Source organism: Teleopsis dalmanni, chromosome 2, assembly GCF_002237135.1.
Source record: "Teleopsis dalmanni isolate 2A chromosome 2, ASM223713v2, whole genome shotgun sequence".
Lineage (NCBI taxonomy): Eukaryota > Metazoa > Arthropoda > Insecta > Diptera > Diopsidae > Teleopsis > Teleopsis dalmanni.
In genome coordinates, this window is record NC_051847.1 from 142,528,869 (window position 1) to 142,547,515 (window position 18,647).

The 18,647-nt window shown below is 27.5% G+C and overlaps 2 protein-coding genes across 20 annotated transcripts in view; one reads left to right on the forward strand and one right to left on the reverse strand.

The window, feature by feature from the left end:
• The window catches only part of LOC119682923 (glutamate-gated chloride channel), a 74,767-nt gene that overhangs the window by 42,814 nt on the left and 13,306 nt on the right, over nt 1-18,647 (reverse strand). The window lies entirely within an intron of this gene.
• On the forward strand, nt 47-1,092 carry LOC119682924 (60S ribosomal protein L19-like). Its single transcript, XM_038096494.1, has 3 exons — nt 47-216; nt 298-401; nt 536-1,092. The coding sequence occupies exons 1-3, from the start codon at nt 212-214 to the stop codon at nt 1,033-1,035; spliced, it is 609 nt and encodes a 202-aa protein (XP_037952422.1). The 5' UTR covers nt 47-211; the 3' UTR covers nt 1,036-1,092.

The window sequence follows — 18,647 nt, forward strand, 5'->3', positions numbered from 1 at the left end:
AATATTAAATAAGAGTGTATTAAATGTATAAAAACAAGGAGTAATATGTATTTACTAGAATGCATTCTAGTATAGTTACACTTGTAGTGCTGTAAATCACCACCAGATGGTAGCACACATTGTGTCATAAAAGTTACAGACGTTTATATTCATACCTTGCTGTCGCTTTCAGTTTCCAAACACTTCCTGTGGCAAGCGGACGTAATTTTCGATGAGGTAAATATTTTGTCAAACTTAATTCCAAATTATTTATGGAATCAATTATAATTATTAAAAATTTTTCTTATCTCTTTTCAGTTTAAAGGTTCAAAAACGTCTTGCAGCTTCGTTGCTAAAATGTGGAAAAAAGAGAATATGGTTGGATCCGCTTGAGACTCAAATCATTAGTTCGCGTAATTCCCGTAAGTTTATTGTTTCACCTAACATGATTGTTTTAAAACGCAAAATTCCTTAGTAAATTTAAGTAAAATTCCTTTTTTATAAAAAAAATCTCTAAATGTAATGTTTGATTTTGTATGAATTTATTTTGTTTTAGGTCACGGCATACGCAAGCTTGTAAAAGACGGAATAATTGTTAAGCAGCCCACTAATGCTAAGTCCCGTTATCGCATTAGAAAGAATACTTTGAGTCTCAAAAAGGGTCGCCACAGTGGTGTTGGCAAACGCAAAGGCAAAAAGAATGCGCGTACAAAGCCGAAGCAAGCCTGGATAGATCGTTTACGTGTTCTGCGCCGCTTACTCCAACGTTATAGGAGTAACAACAAAATCGATAAGCACTTGCATCGCAAGTTGTATTTAAAGTGCAAGGGAAATGCTTTCAAGAACAAGCGTGTACTGATGGAATATATTTTCAGGAAGAAGAAGCAAACCGCTCACTCTAAAATGTTGACCGATCAGGCTGAGGCTAAACGTGCTAAGGGTCGTGAGGCACGTAAGCGTCGTGAGGAGCGCATAATCAAGAAAAAACAAGATTTGATTAATTTACATGCCGAAGAAGATGCAGTGGAAGCAGCTCGTAACGCTTTAAATAAATAAGTAAATACTTTGTTATGTGACATTAAAAATAAAATAAATCTAAAAGGAGCATTAATATTAGGATTTATTTTAATTTTCTGAGAAAGGTACATATATTTGCTAAAGGTAGAATTTTTCTAGTGTTTTGCGTTCTCTTGTTCGGCGTGATTTTACACGAACGGCTAACTACGTAAAACCCCCGGTAAACTTTGTTTTTGTAAACGAAAGTGCCGAATGTTATTTATTTGTTTTCTTTGCTTTGCTTCTGCCACGTCAGCAATATGACCGTGATTAACAGGGTTGATATATACAAAATCATTTTAAAAATAAATTTAGTATGATAAAGCAAAAAGCTGTAGAATCTTGAAAAATATTTTAGTTGATGTTGGTATATATTTGGTAACTTTTATATTATATGACAATATATTTGAAAAAAATTGCTTTTTTTAAAAAATCAAATTTTAAGAAATATGAACTTCTCAAACATGCAAGTAAATACTTCAAATAGATTATTGAATAAACTGATATTTGCGAGGGAAATATAAATATAGGTAAACTAGTAAAATTTATAAAAAATATAAAAACTTTAATACCCACTTTTTACAATTTATATAAAAAAATTCTAAAAATTGTGATATGTATTAAGCTACCCATTTCGTAAATTTTAATAATGATTAAAAAATTTATGTTGTGAATTTAGTATTCGCATCCATTTAATAGTTTATTTTTCATTGAAATAATAGAAAATTTTTGCTTTACTAGGCGTTCGCATAAATAAAACAAATTAGTAACATTGTTGTGTTCCATATTTTTTTAATTTTAGGTTTTACAATTATGCTTAGAGTAATCTAAAACATTAACCCACTAAGCATTTCAGTGTAGCATTTAATTAAAACAACCTTCACCTCTTTTGCTTAATTAGCAATGAGGTTGTACAAAATATTGAAATAATGAAAAAAATAGTAGTATAATAGTATAAAATGATTTTTACTTTTGAAGTGCAATTAAAACGTTTTAATTCTTTACTTTTAGTTAATATAATTATTTACGAAATTAAATAAAATTTTGTATTATGGGTTCTTGCGAGGAATGTGGCATCAAAACTGCAAAAATCGCTAATTAAGGTACATGGAAGATATCCAATAGCCTGCCATTGCAGTCACCCAACTAAATAAAAGTATTAATAAACTTGTGAAAAACTGATCCTGATAAAAAATGTACACTTTTTTTTCTAAATAATTAATTAAAAATTATTTCATTATCAAGTATTATCTTGTACGATTAATATACCAATAAGTAGTTCACACAGCAAATGCTCATTGGTTCTAACTAAGTGCACCTTGCAATGAGTTTGCAAGACAAAGTAAATACCCCTACTGTAATTCTAACAGATAATATTAAAGGTTTGAGGAAATGTTTTCAGGGAACTTACTATAGTTCAATAAATGCTGATAGTGTAAAGTTAATTTTTTAAGAATATGTTATGTCATTTCAAAATTGTGTAGTCTTTATAAAATTCTTTGTAACCTTTTATCGTTGCAATATCCAGTTGTATTGTTTAAGATAAGATACGTACGTATTTTATGAATTATTTCTGAAGTATTGAGTCAACTTTACACGTAAAAATACAAACTTCTAGTTTGTATATCTTAGAAACACACGAAAATGCTTGCAACTGAAGTGATAGTAGTTCTCAATAGGTCAGTGACGACGCGTGCCCTATCTGGAAGGGTGTGCGGCCCTTCTTTAATGTTGTTTTTACATGTACCACTTATATTAAAATATATGAGATCTTTTATTAATAATAACTATATTATATAAGGCAACAATATATTCGCGCAATATTATATTAACAATTCATTAACAAAATAACATATTAAACAAATTAAATTAATAATTTATATACAAGTTTAATATTATATCAATATGGAAGAAACAAAACTTTTCACATAATTCTCGTAACATCAAACCAAATTTTTTCAAACAAAAGAGTTTGTACTTAGAAACATACATGTTTGTGCAGTGATCAAACAAAATCGAAACCACTTGCAATGTGCGCACAAGTACCCCGCACAATAAGAACAGAAATTCGTGGGTGCTGCTGTTAAAAGGGGAGAGACGAAATGTGATAGAAATGTATGGTGAGATGAGCTGCAAACTTCAGCCGCTCATGCAACCACTTTGGCAAATCATCATGTTGGATTCGTATGCGTGCAGTTGATATTCGAGTAGAACAGAAAATTACTCTCATACAATTCCCACTATATAAATCTCTATTTCTGATATTACGAACGGGAGCACACGCACATTATTTTGTTCATATGTAACGTATGAATGTGCGGCCAACTTCTTAGCACACAAAGGGGAGAGACGAAATATAATAGAAATGTTCTGTGATTTGAGCTGCAAATATATGAGCACAACTAACAAGTATAGCGGCTAACAGAAGCAAATTAATTGAGTTTTCATAGACAATTATATTTAATTGTTTTTGCTAAAACTTTAAAAATATATATTTATATGGAAATGTAATAAATAATAATAATTCTTGATGTAAAGATACTTAATAAATTTATATACCTATGTTATTTAACATTTTGCAAATTATATTAGGGTGTTCACCGCACACCTCCGCACCTTAGAGCAGTCGTCACTGCAATAGGTATTGTTTTCTAATGGACTTAAGATAGTATTCAAAAACTCAGTTTTGTGCGCTTATTGACTAGTTTTTAATAGAAAAATATAGTAATAGAAAAGCAACTTATGTGAGAGATATTCAAATAACAAATAATGTATATTAGAAGGATAAAATACATAAAAGGAAATCTATTGCCATGACTTTCTTTTAGTAATACATGATAGAATATATTTTATGTATTTTATTTATATATTTATTTAGGTTATATATATTTTAGATATTTTATTATATAAAAATGAGCCATTTTTAAACAAAAGTTTTTTATTTCTTGTTTTAAGGAACTCAGCATTTATTATATTTACCAGGGAAACACATTAAATTTATTAACACATTAAAGATTCTTTTTGCATCAGATTAATCTGTTTTAAATATTATTCCTTTCTGCGGAATCATTAAAATAAATAAACAAATAGATAAAATGCACAAACATTATTTTAAAATGGAACACTGCAACTATTTCAAATCAAAGATATAATATAAAGGCAAAAGTGTTCATAGTAGATGAGTTTCTTGTCTGTTTGCTTTGTGATTTAGTGTCTTATCCTTTGAAAGCGAAGGTAACATTACATTACTTCAGTACATTTCATATCTTAAGAACTATAGTTTTAATATGGCGAAGCTTGTGATATCTAATCAATAACTCGTTAGTATCCTAAAAAATAATTCACGTATGATCAAAATTTTTGGTTATTTTGAAATATTATTCCTATTCAATAATTTTAATATCAATCTTCCTTTTACAAACCGAACGGGTTTTGACTTCATTATCACTAATTTGGCTAAAATGGTTTTTGTAACCTGCTGTTTTGAATTTAAAATACCCGAATTTCGGGAATAAATATTAGTCATGAATTTCAAAAAAAAAAAAATGTAGTTTATATATATATTTTGAGTTTTCATTTTTTATTATTGATTTAGAAACATCATTGAAATATTATAAAGAAAACTTATTATCATATATTAGCTCCGATTTGACTAAAATTTTTTTTTTTTGGGGAGATGGGCACCGATGGGATTTTTAGAATTTGCATTTTAGACCGATTTTTAAGTGATTATCTCAGGCTTTGCAGGTGATAGAGACTTCAAGTTGCGTTGTAAGGATAACTTATTAAACTTATAGTAAATGATATAAACTATAATCTTCTTATGTTAGTATTCAAATTAAAACAAAGAATTTGAAGCATTTTTAATATATCCTTTAAATTTTAATCTTTAATTTAGACATATCATGTAAATTTTATTGAAAAACTCAAAATTGTATGTTATAAATAGTAAGTATTTAAGTTAAATTTGATTTAGAATATCAAAAAAAAAAGTTTTTAGTTTTGAGCACTGGTTTCTTCAATATGTAGATATAAATATAAAATGGAAAATTTACATCTATTATTATAAAAAGCAATCCTTTCAATTTCTATATTAAATCAAGATTTGAATGTTGTTATAGAACCTGAAAGAAATTTTTACAAAAATAATAAAAAATATTAACAAAAAATAAAGATCTTCAATACCTTATTTGAATTTAGTCCCTTTTTAGCATTATATTATAAATTAGAATAATTTTAGTAAAAAAAAGTTATTCATAAATTATATGTATACGATTTAAAAATTTTAGAAGTTTGTAACATAATTTTAATAGGTAATATGTTATTCTTATTAACCAATTGAAAACTGGCTTATATCTTTATAATTTAATACACATTTTTCCCCATTTTTTCAAACTATTATTCGAAAACGAACCCTATAAAAATTTACATACAAAAATAAATAAAAATATGGAAGTTTTTTCTACATGGAGAATATGAAGAATATGCTACTTTACATACGGAACCTAAACCCACTTACTTACATTTTACAATTCTATAAAGAAAATAATACGATTATGAAAAATCCAGCTTTATGGCACACAAAATACTTGACTTTATTCCGATTTATATAAACACACTTACACATATGAACAAACTCAAATACATTAGAAATATACTAGCATAAATTGTGTTCATATGTAAACGCATGTCTTTGATAAGAAGTGCGAGAAAAAAATCCAATCAACGTAACGAGCTACAAGCAGCGCCTACCTACACACTTCTACCGCTTCAAACGTCTCACAATCAGAAACGACATACATACATGGCAAATATTTTTGCATCAGAAGGATATGTGGCGAGGAGGCTGCTGTGAAAAGTGTGTCGGCACAGCATGACTGCCGCAATGATTTGCATATGCCAACATAAAGCATAAACAAAGCAATACATATATACATTACATACAAATATATGAGTTGAAACTCACACTTACATCAGGGACGGGACATAAAATTGCGCTGTAATGCAAAACACTAAATGCTGCCGCTGGCTGCTTATATTGTAAATTCATAAGCACATAAACAAATGAAATAAAAGTAAAATTCTTTTTTTTTACTATATTTTATTGCTTTTTTATATTTTATTTCATTTTTTATTTGTGCCATTTTAACAGTTATATCAGCAGTTAGTAGCGTCACTAGTAATAAAATCAGTCAGTCGATTTGGCCTTGCGCATTTTATATATCAAACCAAAAAAAAACAAAAACAAAAAAAAATAACACAAAAACAAAAATGAAAAAGTAGCGATTGCAGTGGCTCATATGATTGCTAGAGCAGCAAACTACTTATTTATTGAGCGCATAAAACACGTACATAAGAAAATTTAAAGACGTGTTATAAACATTTTTCGTGGGTGTAAATAACCTTACAGTTAAATAAGATTAAGCTTGGAGTGCATTGAAGAGGTAATGCCGTACTTCTGTGTAATCTGTGTAATTAATAGAAATGTAATTCGATTTGTGAGCGATTTCAAAGGAATTTCAAATTGCTTTTTACTTGCGTTGAAAAAAAGCTTAGAGTTTATGCTCGGAAAAGATTTGTGATTAATCGATTCCATGGACCACCATTTTAACCAATTTAAAATTTTTTTTATCTAAAAATTCAGATAAAAAAGTGCTGAATTTGTTAGAAACGCTTACCTTATTGGCATGTTTAATTACAAGCAACAACAGATTGAGAGTGTAAGGAACAATGGGTGGAAAATTTTCACAGTCCATATTTAAAATTTTTTAAATCTATTTATTTTACAACTCGTAAGTATGGTTTTTTATTTTAACTATATACATTATTTACGTACCATGTAGAAGTTATAATTTCGATTCATAGTATTTTCTTCTGGCTAAGTTAAATTGGTTGCTATTGCAGAATCCACTGTTTCTGAATATGTTTTTGAACAAAATTTCCCTTGATATTGGCCTTTATTATATATGACATTTGTTGTTTTTCGGGTGGCTTCATAATTCCATAGGTATAGAACTTTCGTGGTTTATCGACGAGAAACTTCGCCAAGTGATTTTTAGTGGATCAGATCAGTCAGTTTTTTACAGTTAGGAGAGTGTTGCAAATACCAAAACAAATAATAGACAGATGGTGAAAGATCCGGTGAATGTGGTCTATGCGGCGAGTGAATTAAAACATCCAAATCAAATTTCATCAATGTTCCAATCTATCAATGATATATGTGGTACTGTTATAATGGTATACAGCTTCTTTTCTATTGGCCAAATCTGGTAGTTTGTCCTTGATTGGTCAACTTGTGAGCAGTAAATGACTTAGCTAACCATTGCATCAAGCTGAAGCAGCTCGTAAAAGAAGATTCCTGTCTAAATCGAACAATCGCTCAATATAATCTTGTTTGCTGTCAATCTAGGCTTTGAAATCATTTGTGGAGAGTCACCAGTTTTTGACCATGATCGCTTGTGTTACATATTATCATATTAATTTTTTCTTTCATTGGCTATGTTCGCTATGTTTCACTATAGTTATTCAGTCAATCAAATTTTTTGCATTATTTTATGTAGTATCCAAACATTGACTTTCCTTGCGTAGTTTGTTCTTTTTAAATAAATCCAAATTAGCACCTGTTTGATGTTTAGTATCACCGCTATCTCTTACCAGCATTTTCAGTGACTGTGTGATCAAAGCAAAATGTATATTTGACAATAACATTTCCGGAACAAAATCAATTAAACCACTCCTAAACCGGAAAAATATTTCTTCAAATATACCAATTATTTTTAAATAAAGATAACTTCATACACAAGCCATAAAGTACACAATTGCTTTTACAAAAAATGTGGCCAGAAATTTACAGACATATATTAGTATACCATTAAAATACATTAACATAATTATTATGTAATTACAACGCATTTTTTTTATATAACGATAAGAAATAAAAATTTAATCTAAATTCAAAGTAATTCAAAGTAATTTAAATTAAGTAGCGATTTTGTTTACTAGAATGAGATATTCAGATTTCCTAACATATTCTACATTTTACATATTCTACATCAAAACTTTTACTTGACCTTATTAATCTTGCTACAACTGTTTTAACTATTATTTATTTGATAATATTAGTTAAAACTATTATTAAATTGTTTGGTAATATAAATTTAATTTTTTCAATTCAACATTTGCTATTCTATATAACATATATCACATAATTACATGCAAGTCAATCAAATTAAGTACGCATGTCATAATATATTCGTTAAGAATATGTTGGGAACCTTATTTTAATATTCCATGCCATATGTTGAAAATCAAATAACTTAACATTTGATAGAATTTTTAATACCCAAAATCTTGTTTCATCCTTTAAAATGATGCTTTTATGTACTTCAAAGCAACTGTACAACCCTTCATGCTCGTTTCACTTTTCATTAATATTTAAAGACTCGCTAGATTTCATAAAAAAATTTATTCATTTCAAGTACAGGAAAATGTCAAAGTTGATAAAAACATTAAAATCAGGCACTTTGGGCGGATTTTTTACTACATTTTGGAGAGGCACAGTTTGCTTTCAAGGACACTTAAATAAAGCAAGAATGATAAGTACAAGTAATTGTTTGATTTTAAAATATTTAGGATAAAAGAGACAAAGACTCAGGAAAAAAAATTTTTATACTAGTATTTTATATAACATAGAACATATTAATAATTTAATTAATACCGAATATTAATGAAAAAGAACTTAACAAAAGCTTTGCAAAACATATATGTAATCATGATAACATGATTTTAGCTTTATTATTATTATAGCTTTATTATTAATAATTAATCCAATAACATTTACAGATATTCAATTAGTCTTCAAAAATCTTAATGGTCTTATTAAGAAAACTAAATAAACTTAAATAAAAAAAGCTAAACAGGAAGAATAATAATAGCATGCCAATAGCTTCACCTGATAGTCAATGTTTTTTTTTCTTTCTTCGTCGATGAGAACAGAGCCTATATAGGTACGTATACATGCTTAACATGTAATGCACACAATTGCTACAGTGGCAATTTATCTCGTAATATTATTATATGCGAAATATTTTAATAAAAGTACAATGGTACTTAAAAACAATACAAATGCTATCAAGAAGTTACTATAAAATTTAATCTAAAATTCATCTTTATTAGGTATGGTACTTCACTCAAATGATGGGGATTAAACCATCTAATTTTTTATTTTCAATAATATTTTCAGAAATCTAGATTACTACGTTAATGTCGAAACTGTACTCGCTATTAGATAGTTATATCCTATAATTGAACAAATATGCTTCTTAAATTTAAAATATACATTTTTTATTAATTTATTGATATATAGTGAATACCAGCAGAGATGGATAGTGACACAATAACAAATTTTATTTCAAAACGAGTTAAGTTATTGTTTAGTACACAATTTATTGTTCTTCAGTCATCTTTCCTAACTAATTGGACTACATTAGTTAATTCTTTTATTAATCGCTCAATTTAAAGATAACATTTATCGATTTCTGAGACTTATAAGAACAGTATTTTAAAAAACATAAAGGAAGTTCAATAACTTTTAAGTAAATAAAGTGAATAAAATATTCTCACAAGTACGATTATCGTTAGTTATTTTGGTGCTGCAAAATAGCACAAAAAAATGCTGTTTTATATGTAACACTTATAGTAAAATACTAACATATATGAAAGTAATTTCCTTAATATATTGTTCTGAATTTTTTTAATATAAAATAAAGAATTAAATGGAATTGTGTATTTATACGGTTTTCTTCAATAGAAATGACCAAAAGTGTTTTACTTTGTTGTAACAAAGTTTTGTTCCTGAGTCTGGAACAAAATGTTTATTATGGTTGCAGTCCTGTATTTCTATAAGTCTTTACTGAAAATTTTGATTTTATAATAAACAGTTACATGTAATCAGATGAAAGATATACTCATTAAATATTATACAACTTTAAAAAAAAAAAATTATGTGGACATACAACTGATTTAGATATTATTTATATTTTAATGAATATTATGTTAAATTAATATAATACAAAATTTTTTTGTTATACAATAAATTTATAAAATAATTTTCCAATATATAAAATATTGTATAAATTATTTGAATTTATTTTATTTAAGGTAAATTTTTTCTTGCCGATAATGGCGTGTCTTTTTATGACGAAAGAAACTATTTAAAAGTTAGACCGATTCGAATAGCAAAGAAAGGCAAAGACAAAAGTTTTTTATTTAATTTATTGAAATTTGGCTGACCATACAACGCTGTTTCGAGTATTGCCAAGTACTCTTCATCAGTGGTCTTTGGAAATAATCGAATTTTTATTTAATTAGTTTATAGTCCGTATATAATTTGTTTGGACTGCAAGTGCCAGGCTTAGAACTCGTGCCTGTCAAATTAGAAGCGATGACTAATCGTCTTTATCCACAAGAAGCCAAGGCTGCACAAACTTTCAATGCTCAAGTTCCAGGTTTTATTGTCACTTATTTTTTTTTTTATTTTAATTAGTGACACCAACCAAAGCACTTGCCGTGCTTTAAATTAGAACGAGCTTATAAACTACAGCTTTATTTGGAAACACAAGTTCAACGAATTGAAAGTTAATCTTTGAGCTTGCCTATTTTTGTTTATTTTATTTAGTTAACTTATTTACTGCAAGTTTCTAATGAACATATAAACCTATCTACGTAGTATACATTAACACAGTAATGAATGACATTTGTACATAATTAAAATATAAATAATATATTGTTAATTGCAAGTATCATTTTGTCTTTATAAATATAATCAATTTAATCTTCCTTACCTATATTCGCGCAATAATATCAGGTGTCATATTTGATTTTAATTTTAAATATTTAATTATTTTATTTTTAAAATAATTATTTTATTTAATTTTCATAGTCTCATACACATAACGTGGAGTACTTTACAATACTCTTACTTCAGCATCCTTCCGTAATCTAATCTATTTATTTATTATGTATCCTTTAAAGTCAACATAAAATTTCGCCCTAAGTATAATATTATTTTGATGTATATTTTACTCAGTGTAAGCACTTAAATATTCCTCAAGCAACGTATAAAAAACACTTAAGCAATATACTTAAGTATTTCGTTGTAGAAAGTTTCAATTGATAATAAACGGAAATTAAATAAGGACATAATCAGTAAAAGCAAGCATTTCTTTAATTATATATTAAACAAAAAAATAATTATTTTGAAAAAATAAAGTGTCTTATTCCATAAATTTTAAACAAAAATGAACATTCATGTAAATTTCAGCTATCCTCTTCTTCTGATAAGTAAGACATAGTTATTCATATAATATATATATACATAAGTCGTTTACTTTTCTTCTGATTAATGCAGCTGTCAGTAAATAATGTAAAATTTTATAGTTTTTACTCCCAATGGAATCAGTAATGCCTTGTATTAGCCCAGAGGTATTCCTGTTCTTTCTAGAGGTAAAGAATGATTATTGGTACTGATACAAGAGGCAGACATCACTCGATACTGTGGCATCCGACCAGCAGTGTTAATCTAAAATCACATTGGTGAGGTTCATAATTAAGGTTTTTCTCTTTAATGGGAGTATCGTGTTGGCTTTGCTTAAAAGCCTCAAGTAAAATGACTGTATTAATTAATACCTTGTTAATACAAGGTAATAGGCCTTGCTCTCTTCCAAGAAGTAAACTATATACAAAAGTACAGCTTCAATAGGTATCAACGGAATCCTTTGAAATTCCTATGGGGGCATTAATGGTAATTCTCCTGATACAGATAATCACGTTAAAAAAACATGAACACTGTTTCAGGCTATAATAACTTACTAATATTACAGTTTGCAAGACTTTCTATTTAGAATTCACTATTTGATTATATTTTATGCAAATAAGTCTTTAAACCATATTTAGTCATGTACTACATATTCACCTTACATGATAGTACCTTTCCTTGAGAGTTCATCAGTTTTATGGTTTTCCTCTATATTCCAATGTCATTTGACTTAGATTATAAAAACATTGTGTGATTCGGTCAAAGTGATTGTCCCTTTTTCTTCATTCACATATTCTTTCTAATTCTTCATATAATCAGACAAAAGTTTCGGATAGATGAATTCTTCGGTATCCGATGGAATGAGAAATTGTTTTTGAATAAGTAATCAGCGATTAATGTTTATTTTGACTGTCCAATTACTTGGATTTACTTCAAATGTTGCAGCCTTTAAATTTGGATTATGATTCGTTTTACAGGCTACCAGAATCCCAATATTTTCATTATATATGTTATAGTTTTTATCAACTTTATATTTACTAGGTAAATATGTATTTATCTGTAGTTATTTGCCAAACCACACTGAACATAAATGTTAATTTTGGTTATCTTCTGGTTTTAATGAAAAAGGAATAAACAGAAAAAGTGAAAAATAGTTTACTTTTCTTCTAGCAAGTAACAATTGTTATAATTTGTATTGCTTTCACTATCATAGGTAAGAACCCAGTATTTACTGCCATGAAGATGATAGCGGTGTCAAAGCTCTTTAATAAAAAGTACATTTTTCATTCCTATCTTGAAGATAGATATAAAGTGTAATTAATAGAATTTATATAATCTTTAAAATGAATGTAGGTATATTCCAAATATATTTTTTATACCGTGTATTTTTTTAAAATTTTTGAATAAAATAACTTCAAACCATTAAAATGTTAGGAAAATGTATAGAAATATATAGATTATAATATATAACCATTTCTTTAAAAGAAGAAAAAAATTTGAATCAAGTTAACTTCCGAAATGATCAAATTTTCTTCAGTTAACTTTTATGGTGGCACCACATTTGTATCTTTTTTTCTTTGGCGCAAGGAAAACTCAAAGTTTATTTGAGACTCAAACACCTTTCAAATTAAACATATTATGCTCATTTATTAATTTACGCATTCCTCGCTTTCTCCGTACTTACTTTTTAACAGTTTAACGCATAATTTTATCGATGCGTACATGTGCGTGCATAAAATTTTAAGCTACTTCACTGCATATTAACACACAGCAAAGGAATCTTTAAAACTTACTCAAATTTATGTAAATTATGTGACGCTTCATAAAAACGAATGAACACTTAAGTTAAATTGAAAATAAGACAAACTCAACAAAATCTCAACAAAAAGCAAAAAAAGCAAAAAAACAAAAACAAAAAGCATTACAAATAAATAAATAAATGAAAATTTGCAGTTGCCAGTTGCCAGTTGCCAGTTGATAAGCTGATTTCCACGACAAAATATTTACGGAAAATAAATTGAAAAAGTTTTTATTGCGAGCTACTCAAAATGCAGCACACAACGGCGTATGAGTGACATATTTACGCTCACAGTTTATGGGCGATTGAATTAAGTTGGCAGCAATGTGAACGCAATTGTATTTTGACATTTTAGTTAACGAACTTTTTTATTGTATTATTTCGCCTCTTAGTTGTGTCTTAGTGCGATGTCGTTGCGACTATAGTTGTGCTATAGTTACTTGCGTTCCTTTTAGCAGCTAAAATGCATTTAAATATAATTGCAGCCTTCCTGCCATTATGATGGACTATAAACTTGGTTTTCATATTTTCACTGCGAACTAAAACTTTACTACGCATAGAAGTATAAAGTTTCCGTATCAACTTTGTTGCTTATGGTTTTGTCGTTGGTGTTGTGCACAACTGTGCAACATAAGTTTTTAATTAAATTTTAAATGCGCTTTTAAAATTTCTAAAAGCTGAAGTATACAACTGCAACTATAGTATAATGCATTTAAAGTACTGCTGACACAACTTCTGCTAGTACTGATAGTCTTATTCAAAAAGGGATTACCAAAGGAACGAGTAGAGTATGAAAAGAATGGTTTCTCTGAAGCTTTTACAAATTTGATTATTTTTTTATGATATATTAAATAAATATTAGTAAAATGTTTTTTGGTAAAAGCTTTTTAATTGTTTTTAGGAACAGAGTGAAGTTTAATAGAGTTTCATTGTGGATTGAAAACAGATTCAATTACAAATTAGTGTAATAAAATATAAATTGTTGTCGCTATATAGAGGCATCAATTTAATTTTCTATGTTTCGTACAACTGTCAATATAGACAGTACTAGTGGTTCTGTACTAGTATCTAAAAATATAAACAACTAGTTATATTAAATATCAGTTAGAGTTTAGACAAAGTCCCTGGTAGCACATTTGGTCATATTTTGTGGCTCCCATGAATATCACTTCAACCTATATATAATTTTTTATCTACAACAGTAAGAAAAATGTATATGTATTTATGTATATGTATTTAGTATTATACGATAACTAGTTTCCAAAATGTTCTACAATATACTATCTTTAGGTTTACTGCACTAACATCTGATTATAATTTATTAGTACGGCCGTTTGAAATTTCTGTATATATTTGACAGTCGATTAATATATATCAATGTTTATAGTTATAAACAAAGAAACTAACAACAGAAAGTATTTGAGTTGATGTATTCAAAGGGGTACTCATCTAAACTGCTTAATGCCGTATAAACCTTACAAACGTATAAGTTTATCTGCTTTATGAATGTAGTGCCAAATTTTGTATGAAAAATAGTTTACACAAACTTGATAAATTTACACGAACATTTTATCGAATAAATTTATATCGTATAAATTTATCTGTGGTCAATAAAGAGTTGCATTCCAACACAAATAAATCATTTACAAAAATATCTTTGTAAATACTTTATAGTTGGGACTTCTTTCTTAATTCAGATATTTTATTTAATAATTTATTCATAGCGACATAGCTGATCAATAAAGTTTTCACAAATATTTAAAATTGCATCAATATTGGCTAAAAAATTACGCTGCTGAGCATTGCATTTTGTGCTATCATAATTATTGCTGATATAAATAGTGCTATTATACAGCAGATTATTAAATTTACACAAATATTTTACTAAATGCGTTTATATAACTGTGTTCATTAACGCATAAAATTATACATTTGATAAATTTATATGCTTAGATAAGTACCCCTATTATATTAGAAATTAATATTTTAGTTTTGTAATATTTGAGTGGTGCTTTAAAACATCACTATTGCTATTGATAAAATTATCTGTGCTTAATGTCAACAATGATCGATCAGCAAAAATACCAAATGTAAAATTGTACAACGAAAGATTAAAAATCAACGCCGAAAATAAAATAAAAAGGAAAACCAAAATATACAAATCTTAGCATTCTTCCATATTTGGAGACAAAACTCATAGTCTATCACAAGATTCATGAAAAGTCTGAGCTATTTTATAACATAAATAAATAATACAATTATTCTCTATTTTTACAAATAAAATTATTTTACTAATATTAAAAATATTTCAATGGTCTGCAAGTATCTTTGGAAACGTCATAAAACTATTTCATTTATTAGAGATGAGAAATGAATCAACTGTTTTTCGCTTTCAATTTCACTGATTGTTTTGTATCCTGTTCACCTTCTGCAATTAATTGACATTTGTAAATCCTTTGTTTATAGGAAATAAATTTTATTTATTGCAACTGTACTATAAACAAAATAATTTTCAAGTGTATTATTTGATAATTTCAAATAATAGTAGTTAAATATTTAGAAATATATCAACCACTAGAATATTATTTTCAGATTTTTATAAATCCTTATAATATAGAAACATATTATATATAGAAACATATAATAAATTAGTATATTCGATCAAATTAAATGAATAAAAAACACTTTTTGTGAAATAATGGTTTATTGTTTCAGTGATGTAATACAGCACATAAGTGCTAGTTTACATTCAAAAGTATTAGTAATATTTTGTATAAACCAATATAATTCAGTAAAATAATTGTTTTCTATAATTTTGATATTGAAAATTACAATAATATGAAATTAAATAGTTGTTTCATTTACCTTCACCTTTCAAGCAAATTACACTATCACAAATTTCACATTAAACGAATTATGCCAAGTTGATGTAAATAATTTTTTTCAGATATACTCGAATTATATATTCTATTTCCAAGAAAAAATTACAATTGTTAGAACAGCTTTACAATTTAATTTCGTATTATTACTTTGGTTGTCTCCAAACATAAATTCTATAAAAATAAAACAGAATTAGCTTAAAAGCTGGTCCATTCTTATAACTACAGGGAAACATTCGTCTTTAATAAAATCGAATTAACCTCCAATGCAGGTTAGCTGCCGAAATATTTTAATCAACGCTACCATTTTAATGAGATGTATGTGCTTGAAGTAACACGATTTCAAGTGGCTATGATATTTATATGAATTTTATTTATATGGATATTTATATATTTATATGATATGAAAATAATCTATAAAATATTAATGTTGGGACATTGTTATACTTTGAATTTTTTTTAAAGATTTGTTGATGTTGATCCTTTTTTCGAGTCAGCGCAACTGCACACTTTTACTCTTTGATAGCTGGGGGTACTAGAGGGTCCCACCCACCTTATTGACTAATTTATGTATTGCCCATAAGCTTCACGATTATTCAGTGATTGATCTAAGATCTGCGTACCTCCCCGTGTGGAGAGTGATTACTCTAAGATTAAATAGTGGTAACTAGGATAGCCTGTCAAGTTTCGCATATAACTTCAGGGCTCTGTCCCTTATATATTTTTTGATCGGGTCTATTCTAAGGTCGTTTGTGCGGATGTACCAAGGCACTGATAATGCTATTAACTTCGTTGGAGCTATTAACAAACGCATCATGTAAAAAAATTTCAAATCCCATAATTTATTTATTTTTTCAAATTTTTATTCTTAATACTAAAGTTTATTAACTATTTCTACAATAGTGTCTGACGTAAAAGATCTTGAATATTACTGATATGAATTAATATATTATAGAAACTCACATAGGTACATAGTCAAATACAGGACAATGTATCGTTCATATTGATCACACTTTTACTTGCACTCGACACTGATATACCGACGAGCAGTCAATGTACTTTGTCCACGTGGACTCATTTTCCTTATGAAAATAGTTTCGAAGGCTGCAATTCTAGGATTGCATAGAAGCTAGGTATGTTGTACTTTTGTTGCTATTGAGTGATTTTCAATTTTCAAAATGTCAAAGTACGTTTCTCATGTAAAATGTTAGTTGCACTCAAGAGGCGAATAAATTGCATAAAAGCATATTTTTAATTTCTTTTCTCAACTATTTTTAAATTTTATTTGCCTACCCTTTTTGTACTAACAAGCACACTTCAACGTGGACAAGCACGTTTTATATACTTGAGATATGTAATAGGGTTAAATAGTAGTTTCTACTGGTGAGTTTTATGGAAACATTTATTTAAAAACATTTTATTTTCCTTTTATGTCGTATATAATACTCCCAAGTGTTTAATTAAATTAATTTTATTTGGTACTTCAACTAATAGTGAACTTATTGTGTTGGCATTTATAAAATTATTTAAACTGTAATTTATATCTTTTTATAGAATTTTTTATAAATGTACCTAAATTGAAAATTATTTCTTTTGTATAAATTAAGTTCTTAATATATTTCTATACATTCATTTCTTAACAAAATTAATTAAATTATTTATCGGCATGTAAAATTCCTTTTCACATCAAATTATTATGACCGTGGAATGACTTTCGTATTTCCCCCGTATTTGCACTTGCAGATTTGCGATTTTGTATTCTAAACAAACAAATTTATATTCATAAACATCGACTAAGTGCCAAGAAAATTTGCTTGCATTCAAAAATATATTCACTGGGAACGAGTACCAGTCTGTGTGATGGTGCATTTATTTGTTGCTGTACAATAAACTATATTAAATCTGAATATTTTCTTATTAAGAGAAATTATACTTCATAAAAATTTTAATTTTTATTTATAAATTTTTGGGTGCATTATAATAAACAGCATTATTTGTCAACGCTTATACAAATTTCTTGGCATTGAAAAATTTTAACAATTGAAAAATATATTTTATCAAAACAAATTTTTATATTAATATAAAAATATTATTGTCAAATAATCGGAGTGTTAATTTCACACTGACAGTGCACTTAACGTAATTGATAACGTGTGAATGAAACGCAGAATTGCTTTTTAATGGTTGAATTGAAAGCAATTTTTAATGCTTTTTAAACTGATGAATAAACTGTATGTGTAGATAACCTATACTGAATAATTTATTTATAGTATGTTCAAAAAATATATCACCATTTTACTTGTTATATCAATAACAAGTCCCTAAAATGCAAGTCTTATAAACAATCGAAGATCTATAGTCCATTGATTACAAGATAATCAAATCGATGAGATAATGAAAAAAATTTGATATATTTCAAATTTTTGAGAACATGATTTTAATATAGACATCAAATCAAATTTCAAATTAAGAGAAAACGTACAACTTCAACAAACAGGTCAAAAATTTTAATTGAAATATAATTCTGTGTATTCAACAAGATCGCTATCAATGCAAATATTGAGATGCGGTCCAGTTTTTAAAATAAGGAAGTGGGACACGGTTGCTGCTCAAAGTCTGG

Bases quoted from the DNA above. Each gene is read 5' to 3' on its own strand.
- LOC119682924 (XM_038096494.1), top strand. The intron at 402-535 runs GTAAGTTTATTG...ATTTTGTTTTAG, and splicing joins CATTAGTTCGCGTAATTCCC to GTCACGGCATACGCAAGCTT.